General features: G+C 46.5%; 1 protein-coding gene across 4 annotated transcripts in view; it reads left to right on the forward strand.

Moving 5' to 3' along the window:
* Window positions 1-12,656, forward strand: part of abca3b (ATP-binding cassette, sub-family A (ABC1), member 3b) — a 98,831-nt gene that overhangs the window by 31,287 nt on the left and 54,888 nt on the right. For all 4 annotated transcript variants that reach the window (XM_048552533.2, XM_048552534.2, XM_048552535.2 and 1 more), the window contains exons 11-13: window positions 1,007-1,153; window positions 9,271-9,400; window positions 11,107-11,261. In XM_048552533.2, coding sequence (XP_048408490.1) covers window positions 1,007-1,153; window positions 9,271-9,400; window positions 11,107-11,261 — 432 coding nt within the window. The remainder of the gene's footprint in view (window positions 1-1,006; window positions 1,154-9,270; window positions 9,401-11,106; window positions 11,262-12,656) is intronic.

Here is a 12,656-nt window from a genome sequence, read left to right on the forward strand (position 1 = left end):
AGGCCCGAAATGTCAGCCTTCCTGCTGATCTGATGCTGCTTGGCCTGCTGTGTTCATCCAGCTCTACACCTTGTTATCCTTGACTAGGTCGGGATTGTTTTCACTGGAGTTCATGAGAATGGGGGGGGATCTCATAGAGACTTCAGAAAATTCTAACGAGACTGGACAGGGTAGATGCAGGGAGGTTGTTCCCGATGGTGGGTGTGTCCAGAACCAGGGGCCTCAGTCTGAAGATTCTGGGTAGACAAGGAGACATTTTTTCACCCAAAGAGTGGTGAGCCTGTGGAATTCATTACGACAGGAAGTAGTTGATGCCAAAACACTGAATGTATTCAAGGGGTGACTTGGGCCGAATGAGATCAAAGGTTGTGGAGGGAAAGCAGGATTAGGCTAGTGAATTGGACCATTCAGCCATGATCGTGAAGTATGGCAAAGCAGGCTTGAAGGGCCCCCTCCTGCTCCTATCTTCAATGTTTCTGTGAGAGGGGAAAAGTTTTAAAAGGGGCAACTTTTTCATGCAGAGGGTAGTGTATGTATAGAACAAGCTGCCAGAGAGGTTATTTTTTGCAATGTTTAAAAGGCATCTGGATAGTTACATGAATACAAAGAGTTGAGAGGAACATGGGCCAAATGCTGGCCAGTGGGACTAGATCACTTTAGGATTTCCAGTTGGAACAGGTCAGTTGGACCAAACAGTCTGTTTTCATGCTGTATAACTTTATGAATCGAGAACTGCACTCCCTCCTGCTGTTTCTGTAACCAGAACATCTGAACCCAATACACCAACATGGATTGGGTGTGGTAGAACACCAATAATGGTCGTGTTCCTGGATGTACCAGCGGTTGTATGATTGGGTTGAGGGTATGTTGCAATGTGCCACAAATTGAATATGCTCTCATCTCCTGTATCAATTGGTGAGAATGTCAGCGTGCACCTTTTAATATGGCAGAATGAATTATTTAAAAGACTTTTGTTATTCTGTGTTGACTTGTGATGTTTGTGCAGCCTTCATACTGGCTTGGGAAGCCAAGATCTGAATACGTCAAAATAAATAAAGATGATGAGGAAGCAGACAAACCACTAAACACTGAATACATGGAAGATGACCCATCGGATATTGAAGCTGGCATCAAAATCAAAGACTTGACCAAGGTAGGGTATGGAATTTGATTGGTGCTTACAATGCTGCAGTTGTATCGAATCACTTTTTTGCATAACTCTGTGACTCCTTTCCCTGAAAAAGCCTTTGATGTTTGGAGGTCAATTGAAAATGTCAAAACTGGAATTAAGACTTTTGTTTGGTGAGGGATATTAAGGGTCATGGAACCAAGGTGGATTGATGGTATTAGGACACAGATCTCATTGGGCCATGATCTAATTGAATGCTGAAACACACTCAAAGATCTTCTTCTTGTTTAAAATCTTGAGGTACACATTCATAGCAACATAAGAAATAGAAGCAGAAGGAGGCCATATGCCAATCAAACCTTTTCACCATTGTGTATGATCATAGCTGATCTTCAGCTTCAGCTAAACTTTCCTGCTTGCTTCTTTCATTCCTTGATTCCTGAAGAGGCATGAAATCTGACTATGTTGCTTTAAGTGTATTCATTCGTGGAGCATCTTTAACAATTATGAGTAATGAGATTAACAGGTCTGACAGCATCTGTGAAGAAGAAAAATCAGACTTAACATTTCAGATCTGGTGACCCTTGCTCAGTTCTGTGAGATCCTGGTGAGTTTTGTCAGGAACTTTTGTTTTTGTTCCTGATTTACAGTTTTTATGGATAATGAGATACCTTTCATCCTTTTAACCTTCAGATACTATAAGTCAAGGTAATTCAGTCATTATTCAGTCATTCAAAATCGAGGGGAATGATTCACAACAGACATTTTTCTGATGAAGGGTCTAGGCCCGAAACGACAGCTTTTGTGCTCCTAAGATGCTGCTCAGCCTGCTGTGCTCATCCAGCTCCACACTTTGTTATCTCAGGCATTCACACGTGCCCCTATCCAAGAAAGTGAAGAAGACCAACAAAAAGAAGTTACAAATTACTGAAAAATCAAAGATATTGACATTATTTAAGATAAATTAATGAGTCTAGTAAGTCAGTGTCTCGTGGCGTCCTTTCAGTTCGCTGTTCTAGTTTGCATAAATTCAGATGCAGGTGAATTCCAGGTGAGGATGTGGAAGTCACAAACCGTAGATTGGTTCATTTTGCAGGTAAAATGCAGGATTCCTTCCAGAATTCAGACCTTAGAGTGAGATTGAGAGTAGAGGCAGGCATTATTTAAGTCTAGAACAAAAAAATAGAAATTGCTGGAAAAGCATCTGTGAAAAGAAATCAGAGTTAATGTTTTGGGTCCAGTGACCCTCAGAATGATGGTAGCTAGGAAAATGTCCGTTTACATTACAGAGGATGGGGTGGGGGGAGGGGTGTCAGAAGTAAAAGATAGAGCCCAAGGAGAGAGAAGAGCAGTTGGAGAGACGAAGGAGTAGATAACAATCTGGCTTGGAGAGTGAATAGCTGTTAATGGAGACTGTTAATAGCTAACATTAGGTAGTATGTAATTCCATACTGTGTGATAACAGGGCACGATGTGCAGGGTAGGGGGCTAGGTAATGGGAGAGTTTAGGCCCTTAAATTATTGAATTCGATATTGAGTCCAGAGAGCTACAGGGTTCCCAAGCGGAAAATGAAGTGTTGTTCTTCCAGCTGGTTCTGAGCTTCACTGGAACAGTGCAGCAAGCCTAAAACAGAGATGTTGGCTGGGGAACAAGGTGCTGTGTTAAAGCGGCAGACAACTGGAAGTTTAGTGTCTTTTTTGTGGACAGGATGTAGATGTTCTGCGAAGTGGTCAGCCAATCTACACTTCATTTCACCATTGTAGAGGAGACCACGTTGTGAGCAGCGAATGCAATAGACTGGATTGTAGAGAAGTGCAAATAAAGCACTACTTCACCTGGAATGTACATTTTGGTCCTTGAATACTGAGGACGGAGGAAGTAAATGGGCAGGTGTCACACCTTCAGCGGTTGCAGGAGAAGATGTTGTGGAGGTGTGTTATGACTGAAGGAAGAGAGGACCAGGGTGTCCCAGATGGAACAGTCCCTGCAGAAGGTGGACAGGGGAGGTGGTGTGGGTGAATATGTGTCTGTTGGTGGCCTTTTGCAGAAGGTTGCAGAAGTGGTGTCTGATGGTCTACGGGATGTGGCTGCTGGTGGGATGGTACCCTATTGCTGTTGTGGGAGGCAGGAGATGGGTCTGACCCGGTTGAGAGCCTTATCGAAAATGGTGCTGGGGAATCCTCGGTTGAGGAAGAAGGTGGACATTTCGGAGACTCCCTTGTTGAAGTTGGCCTCATCGGAACATGTGCAAGTTCTCCCATGTCCTAGGCCCTACCCTGTTTACCAGACCTGTTATCACATAGTCAGTCTCTGTAAACAGCTATTCACCCTCCTAGCCAGTTCATTATTCACTCCTTTGTCTGTCCAACTGTTCTTCTCCCTCTTAGGGCTCTTTCCCCACCTATTGTTTACTCCTGAGCCCCTCCCTCCCATCCTATCTTCTGCATATAAACCAACAGGTTTCTAGCTACCTTCCTAGCTAGTTCTGAGGAAGGGTCACTGGACCTGGAACATTAACTCTGATTTCTCTTCACAGATGCTGCCAGATCTGCTGAGCTTTTCCAGCAACTTCAATTTTCGCTTCTGATTTACAGCATCCACAGTTAAGTTTGGGGCTGTTTTAAGTACTTAACACAGAAGAGTGAGGAAAGAAGTCAAAACCTGCATAATTGTAGGGGATTCAAATAAACCATAAATTTAAGTCAGGTAACTGTGCTTCTGGCACTGAACTACCAAGGTGGTTCAATGCTCTTCATCAAGGCTCATTGTGTTTTATAACAGATAATTGTGGAGTCATTAACACCAAGCCAAGCATTAATTGGTTTCAAGATAACAAGGTGTAGAGCTGGATGAACACAGCAGGCCAAGCAACACCAAGCAGGAAAGCTGACGTTTCGGGTCTAGACCCTTCTTCAGAAATGAGGGAGGGGGAGGAGATTATGAAATAAATAGGGAGAGAGGGGGAGGCGGATAGAAGATGGATAAAGGAGAACATAGGTGGAGAGGAGACAGAAAGGTCAAGGAGGCAGGGTTGGAGCCAGTAATGGTGAATGTAGATGGAGAGTTAGGGAGGGGATAGGTCAGTCCAGGGAGGAAGGACAGGTTAGGGAGGCGGGGAAGAGCTGGGCTGGTTTTGGGATGAGCGGGGGAGGAGAGATTTTGAACCTTGTGAAGTCCACATTGATACCATTGGGCTACAGGGTTCCCAAGCGGAATATGAGATGCTGTTCCTGCAACCTACGGGTGGCATTGTTGTGGCACTGCAGGAGGCCGCAGGATAGACATGTCATCCGAGGAGTGGAAGGTAGAGTTGAAATGGTTGAAATACGAGAAACGACTGCCCCTCCTGGAACATACAGAAAACGTTATACCAAAGCTCACTACTCTGTACTAAAGGAATCAGTTTCCCACCAGTATATATCCAACCTACTCAGATAGAACATTTGGATAGTAAAGAGGGTTGCACTCAAAATCTCCCATCCCTCAACCGCATCCCAAAACCAGCCCAGCTCATCCCCACCTCCATACCCTGTCCTGGAAAGTGGTGATCCTGTGGAATTGTTTCAGAGATGATAGGAACTGCAGATGCTGGAGAATCCAAGATAACAAGGTGTAGAGCTGGATGAACACAGCAGGCCAAGCAGCATCTTAGGAGCAGGAAAGCTGACGATTTGGGCCTAGACCCTTCATCAGAAATGGGAGAGGCGGATCGAAGGTGGATACAAGAGAAGATAAGTAGAGAGGAGACAGACAAGTTAAAGAGGCGGGGATGGAGCCAGTAAAGGTGAGTGTAGGTGGGGAGGTAGGGAGGAGATAGGTCAGTCCAGTGAGGATGGACAGGTCAAGGGGGCAGGATGAGGGTAGTAGATTGGAAATGGGGGTGCGGCTTGAGGTGGGAGGAGGGAATAGGTGAGAGGAAGAACAGGTTAGGGAGGCGGGGACGAGCTGGGCTGGTTTGGGGAAGCGGTAGGGGAGGGGAGATTTTGAAGCTTGTGAAGTTCACATTGATACCATTGGGCTGCAGGGTTCCCAAGCAAAATATGAGTTGCTGTTCCTGCAACCTTCAGATGGCATCGTTGTGGCACTGCAGGAAACCCGGGATGGACATGTTGTCTGAGGAATGGGAGGGGGAGTTGAAATGGTTTGTGCCTGGGAGGTGCAGTTGTTTATTGCGAATCGAGCATAGGTGTTCCGCAAAGTGGTCCCCAGGCCTCCGTTTGGTTTCCCCAGTGTAGAGGAGGCCACAACGGGTACAGTGGATATAGTATACCACATTAGCAGATATGCAGGTGCTTCTCTGCTTGATGTGCAAAGTCTTTTTGGGGCCGGGTATGGTGGTGAGGGAGGAGGTGTGGGGGCAGGTGTAGCATTTCCTGTGCTTGCAGGGAAAAGTGCCAGGTGTGGTGGGGCTGGAGGGGAGAGTGGAGTGGACAAGGGTGTCACGGAGAGAGTGGTCCCTCCAGATAGCAGACAAGGGTGGGGAGGGAAAAATGTCTGTGGTGTTAGGGTTGGATTGCAGATGGCAGGAGTGTCGGAGGATGATGCGTTGCATCTGGAGGTTGGTGAGGTGGTATGTGAGGACGAGGGGGCTTCTATTTTAGCGGTTATTGCGGGGACGGGATGTGATGTATGTGTTGTGGGAGGTACGGTCAAGGGAGTTCTCGACCACTGCCAGGGTTGGGGGGGGTGGGGGGGGGGGGGGTGCTAGTGTTGCCGTCCTTGAAAAATGAGGACATCTGAGATGTAAGGGATTGGAATGCCTCATCCTGGGAGCAGATGTGGCGGAGGCGAAAGAATTGCGAATAGGGGATGGCATTTTTGAAGGAAGGTGGGTGGGAGTAGGTGTATTCTAGGTAGCTGTGGGAGTCGGTGGGCTTAAAATGGATATTGGTTACTAGGTGGTTGCCTGAGATGGAGACAGGAAGGACGGTCAAGGAAGGTGAGGCAGGTGTTAGAGATAGCCTAGGTGAACTTAAGGTTGGGGTGGAAGGTGTTGGTGTAGCAGATGAACTGTTTGAGCTCCTCGTGGGAGCACGAGCCGGCGCCAATACAGGCATCAGTGTAACAGAGGAAGAGGTGGGGTTTAGGGCCAGTGTAGGATCATCCTCCGACACTTCTGCCATCTGCAGTCTGTAAGTACAGTAAACTTACTGGTGCCTGCCACCCAAAATGGGATCCCTCCACCTCCCAAATCCCCAGCCGTACCCAGGACCTTCCCCATAATGTACCCGCCGCCATTGGCCATGAGGCCACTGTCGGACAACCCAGAGATGACCGCCAGGTACACCACTTCCGGGACAGTGAACACCATTACTGCTGAAGCCACCGCCTCCATTTCCGAGACCAACACCATAGACACTGCTGTCACCGCTGCTGCTGCCGCCTACCCCACTCCGTCCACCGACAGTGCTGACGTAACTCTACCCACCGCTGACGCCGACGCAATCCCGCCCACAGCCGACGCAACTCCGCCAGCAGACAGCAACACTGAGCCCTGCCGAGTCTTCACCATACCCCGACCTCTCCCTTACTGAGGACGGATGGTCAGTCCTCAATAAAGGGCTCACCTTTGTCCCCCTCCACCCACACATCAACGAATTACAGTCACGTTTGGACATTGAGCACGCTTACGTCTTTAACCAGGAGCCCAACCATCCCTCTACTGACCCCTTGTCCCGCCTCAAACACAAGTCCTCCTCCTGGACACCACCCCAAGGCTTCCTACTCTCCCTCGACCTCTTCATCTCCAACTGCTGTCAAGACATCAATTGCCTCAACCTCTCCACCCCTCTCACCCACTCCAACCTCTCCCCCGCAGAACGTGCAGCATCCACTGCGATCCCAACCTCACCATAAAACCCACGGACAAGGGAGGCACAGTTGTATTATGGCGCACTGACCTCTACACCGCTGAGGCCAGACGCCAACTCTCCAACACCTTCTCCTAACGTCCCCTACCGAGCTCCGAACCACCATCTCCCAAACCATCCAAACCTCATCACCTCAGGTGACCCCCCACCCACAGCCTCCAACCTCATCGTTCCCCAATCCTGCACTGCCCCACTTCTATATCTTCCCAAAATCCTCAAACCTGCCTGCCTGGTCGACCCATTGTCTCCGCCTGCTCCTGCCCCACCGAACTCATCTCCACCTATCTGGATTCCATTTTCTCCCCCTTGGTCCAGGAACCCCCTATGTACGTCTGTGACACCACTCATGCCCTCCACCCCCTCCAGAACTTCCAATTCCCTGGTCCCCACACCTCATTTTTACTATGGACGTGCAGTCCCTATACACATGTATTCCCATGCAGATGGCCTAAAGGCCCTCCGCTTATTCCTGTCCCACAGGCCTGACCAGTCCTCCTCCACTGTCACCCTCATCTGCTTAGCCGAACTCGTCCTCACCTTCAACTTCTCTTTCAATTCCTCCCACTTCTTACAGACAAAGCGGGTGGCCAAGGGCACCAGCATGGGCCCGAGCTATGCCTGCCTCTTTGTAGTTTGTGTGGAACAATCCCTCTTCTGTACCTAACTGGCCCTAAACCTGACCTCTTCCTCCGTTACGTTGATGACTGTATCGGCGCCGCCTCATGCTCCCACGAGGAGCTCGAACAGTTCATCCACTTCACCACCTCAACCTTAAGTTGACCTGGTCTATCTCTAACACCTCCCTCACCTTCCTGGACACCTCCGTCTCCATCTCAGGCAACCACCTAGAAACTGATATCTGTTTCAAGCCCACTGACTCCCACAGCTACCTAGAATACACCTCCTCCCGCCCACCTTGCTGCAAAAATGCCATCCCCTATTCCCAATTCCTCCGCCTCCGCCGCATCTGCTCCCACGATAAGACATTCCACTCCCGCACATCCCAGATGTCCTTGTTTTTCAAGGACCACAACATTCCCCCCGCAGTGGTCGAGAACGCCCTCGACCGTGTCTCTCACATTTCCTGCAACTCATCCCTCACACCCCAGCCCCACAATAACAACCAAAAAAGAATCCCCCACATCCTCACAAAACATCCCACCAACGCCCAGATCCAACCCATCGTCCTCCGACACCTTCCGCCATCTGCAATCTGACCCCACCGCCAAAGACATTTTTTCCCTCACCACCCTTGCCTGCTTCCAGAGGGACCAGTCTCTCTGTGACTCCCTTGTCCACTCCACACTCCCCCCCGCCCCCAGCCCCACCACACCTGGCACTTTACCCTGCAAGCGCAGGAAGTGTTACACCTGCCCCACACTTCCTCCCTCAACTCCGTCTCCCATCCCTCGGACGATATGTCCATCCCGGGACTTCTGCAGTGCCAATCGATGCCACCCGAAGGTTGCAGGAACAGGAGCTCATATTTTGCTTGGGAACCCTGCAGTCCAATGGTATCAATGTGGATTTCACAACCTTCAAAATCTCCCCTCCCCCTACCACATCCCAAAACCAGCCGAGCTCGTCCCCGCCTCCCTAACCTGTTCGTCCTTTCACCTGTCCCCTCCTCCCACCTCAAGTCGCGCCCCCATTTCCTACCTACTAAACTCATCCCACCCCCTTGCCCTGTCTGTCCTCCTGGACTGACCTATCTCCTCCCTACCACCCCACCTACGCTCACCTTTACTGGCTCCATCCCCACCTCTTTAACTTGTCTGTCTCCTCTCCACCTATCTTCTCTTCTATCCACCTTCGATCCGCCTCCCTCTCTCTCCCTATTTATTTCAAAACCCTCTTCCCCTCCCGCATTTCTGATAAAAGGTCTAGGCCCAAAATATCAGCTTTCCTGCTCCTAAGCTGCTGCTTGGCTTGCTGTGTTTATCCAGCTCTACACCTTGTTATCCTGTGGAATTCTCTGCCGCAGAAAGCAGTTGAGGCCATAACATTAAAGGTTTTCAAATAGGAATTAGATATAGTTCTTAGGGCTAAAGTGATCAAAGAGTATGGAGAGAGGGCAGGGACAGGCTACTGACTTGGCTGATCAACCACATTGAAATGCCAAGTAGTTACTCCTGCTTGTATTTTCTGTGTCTATGTTTTTCAGTCTGCTGGGACCATTCTAGAACCTTAGGAATTGCAGACTTTGAAAAGAGCTGTGATAGACCCTGACTCTGTTCCGTGATGCCAGTTAACATTTTTGTCTTCTGTAGGTGTTTAACGTTGGAAACCAGATGAAGAAAGTAGTTTCCCATTTAACCATGAACTTATACAAGGGACAAATCTCTGTATTGCTGGGGCACAATGGTGCAGGAAAGACTACTACGCTGGCAATGCTCACAGGTGTGTTCAAGATTATTAGAGTGCACCATTGCATTCTAGGAATATTTTCTAGGTCTTCACTTCATCCTGTCTGATTTTTCTATTTGGACCTCAATGCTACTGCTGTTTATTGAAGGCAATGTTAATGGTCAGACACAGACACTTGGTACATTCCTTTAGCAAAAACTGTGTTTGCTGATGGGCAGGGAGCATATACAGAAGCAGCACACGTTTTGAATTAAATTGAAATAAAGAGCATTAAAAACCTAACAAACACTTAGAAATGTAAAAGAAATTTAATGAAAATGTGGATTGGTGAAGAGAAAAAAACTTCAATTTTCTTTTTAAAAACATCAGCTGTACATTGTGCATGCACAGTCTGAAAGAAAGTAGGTACGTAGACATAGTTGGCATTTGGTAGTGTATTGTTGGTATCAGCAGACATTTTGTTGTCTGACATTCAACAGCCTAATTTAATTACAAAAGTGTCCAGTGAGGGCTATTGACTGATCTGTGCATGTGGTGTATCTTTCTCCCTGGCATGGAGTGCAACGAACAGAGAATTCTGGATCAACTCAGCAAATCTGGCAGCAGTAGAGGAGACAGAGACAGAAACAGAGTCAATGTTTTGAGCCTGGTCTGACTCTTCTTCAGAACTAAGAAGAGAGCCATGGGTGTTTGGCTGTACTTTCTACCAATGCAACTGCAGGGAATTAACACACTACGCATGCAGTCACAAAGTCTGTGACATCACTGTATAGTGTTTAAATGTATAATTTGACTTCTGTTTTAGACCACAAAGAAAGAATAAATTAACACCAAAAGCAACTCATTTAAACAGAAACATTTTTGAATTCAGAAGTCTTTACTGATTTGATTTAGTTAATGCAATTTCATAAGTTGTGAAGAGCATTTGAAACTGCTCTAGCTGCAGCTCTATGCTTTTAAATTGCATTTGCATCAAATAAGTTCCCTAATTCAGGCACACACGTTGGAAAAAAAATCATTTATCTCAAACAAAACGTTTATTTGTAAACTTTTTGTCTATTTCTGCCTGAAACACAGCCACTACTTTGCGAGTCCAAGTTAATAACATCAATAGGAAACTCATTGTTTGAACCTGACTATAGCCACTCAGTCAGTGAGAATTCATGTCAATTGCGAAGCTTTAAGATGTGGAAAGCCACAAATATCCTTTGAATTGCACTTTTTAAAACAAGTCTGAACATCTGAGCTAATTCAATTAAAACCAAAATTATACCCTATAGGCATTAACACAACATATTAAGAGTCAAAACTGGCAAAGTAGAATCAAGTAATTTCTATCATGGGTCTCTGATCCACAGGACTTGTTAGTACAGAAGATAAATTTGAGCATCCAAGAAATCTTAGTGTTGTCTTTCTCCCAGCCATCTAGTGTCACATATTTCATTTTGAATTCGACCTGAACCTAAAGAAATTCTGCTGGCATATCATAGTTGGTGATGAGATCATTTAGAGCAAGAATTTGAGAGGCCCCAACATCGAGAATCCACATTAGAAATCTGAAGAGTGTAGGCAGGCATGGATGATTCAGTGAATGATGAATGTGTGGATGGACGGCAGGCTGTATTTTTGGTCGGGTACTGACCTATTTAAGGAATGTATTTGAAGTGTGTGTTAGATCTATTTGTATTACTGTGTCACAATTACTGCCAGAACGGGTAATCTGTTCTCTTGTTTGTCAGGTCTGTTCCCTCCTACAAGTGGCACTGCCTACGTCAATGGGTATGATATCTGCCAGGACATGCCACTCGTTCGCCAAAGTCTGGGACTCTGTCCGCAGCACGATGTCTTGTTTGATAATCTAACCGTAGAAGAACATCTGTCATTTTTTAGTGGGGTAAGTTAGACTGGAGGGGAAGAACACACAGAAGTCCAGGTACAATTAAAATATTAAAGTAAATCATCTGTCTCCATGCTGCTGACTGCAGAATTTGTAACTTACTGGCAATTGTCCTGACAGATTGTTCCAACTGTTCATTGCAAAGTGTCAGTTTGATTCAGTGAGTAGCCACCTGCTGCTTTGATTCAGGAGGTTATAGATTTCAGTCCCTAATTGAGATTTAGCATGTGTTCAGGCAATGCTGACTGCCTGAGATGGTGATATGGATTTTTGTCAAATCAGAATGATTCAGAAACCTTTAAAAGGAGATGTGGTGGCATAGTAATCTTGTCACTGAACTAGTAATTCAGATGATTCAATAATGTTCTGGCAACATGGTTGAAATCCCAATATGGCAGGTGGTGAAATTAGAATTCAATAAAAAATATCTGGAACTAAAAGCTAGTCTGACGATCACCAAGTAACCATTGTCAATTGTTGTGGAAACCTATCGAGTTCATTCTTGTTCTTTAGAGAAAGTAATCTGCTGTCTTTAGCTAGTCTGGCCTAAATGTGTCTCTGGACCTACAGTAATGTGAACAACTTATAACTGCCATCCGAAATGGCTTAGCACACAACTTAGTTCAAGAAGCAATTAGGAATGGGCAATAAATGCTGGACTAGCCAGCTATGCCTGCTCCCTGTAATTGAGATAAGAAAAAGATAACATGCAAGTCTTAATTCTGGGATTTCTGACCTCACTTGCAAGTTCTGATTTCTGATTATCAGAAGTACCTTTTAAGGGGTGGCAGGTTCAGGACATGACCCTGATGCTGCCACCCCTACCATGGCTGGCTCCATTACAGAGATAGGCAAATCCCAGTCCTCCTTGACCTCATGGAGTCGTGATTCGTGACACCTCGATGATGTTGTGTGCCATACCATGCATGAGGGAATCTTGTGAAAGCAAAGTGAATAAAATCCTCTACATGTCCTCTCCCCATGCAAATCTATCCAGCCTCCTCAGGGCCCATCATTAATCCCATGCCAGGCCTATGGTGTCCACCCAACCCCAGTGATAGGCATTTGATACATTTCATCTGCATTCACCCACAGTGCACTGTAAGGAAGCGATAAATGCTTTAGCAATAATACGGTACACAAATAACTTTTATATAGTCATTCATTAATTACTTTGCACTTCCTTAAATTTCTTGTTCTACAAGCCAGTAAATGTGTCAATTGTCCAGTCTGTTTAAAGTAAGAATAGAAGAAAGTCTTGAAAGCTTATAATTATGTGTAAATTATCTTGGTGAAAAATTATGCCATGCTGGCTGAGATCCCAGAGCCCCAGCTGCATTGACTACTTGGCTTTTTGATTTCTGTTGGCGTGGGGATAGCGTGAGAAAACGT

Source organism: Stegostoma tigrinum, chromosome 23 (genome assembly GCF_030684315.1).
Source record: "Stegostoma tigrinum isolate sSteTig4 chromosome 23, sSteTig4.hap1, whole genome shotgun sequence".
Taxonomy (NCBI): domain Eukaryota; kingdom Metazoa; phylum Chordata; class Chondrichthyes; order Orectolobiformes; family Stegostomatidae; genus Stegostoma; species Stegostoma tigrinum.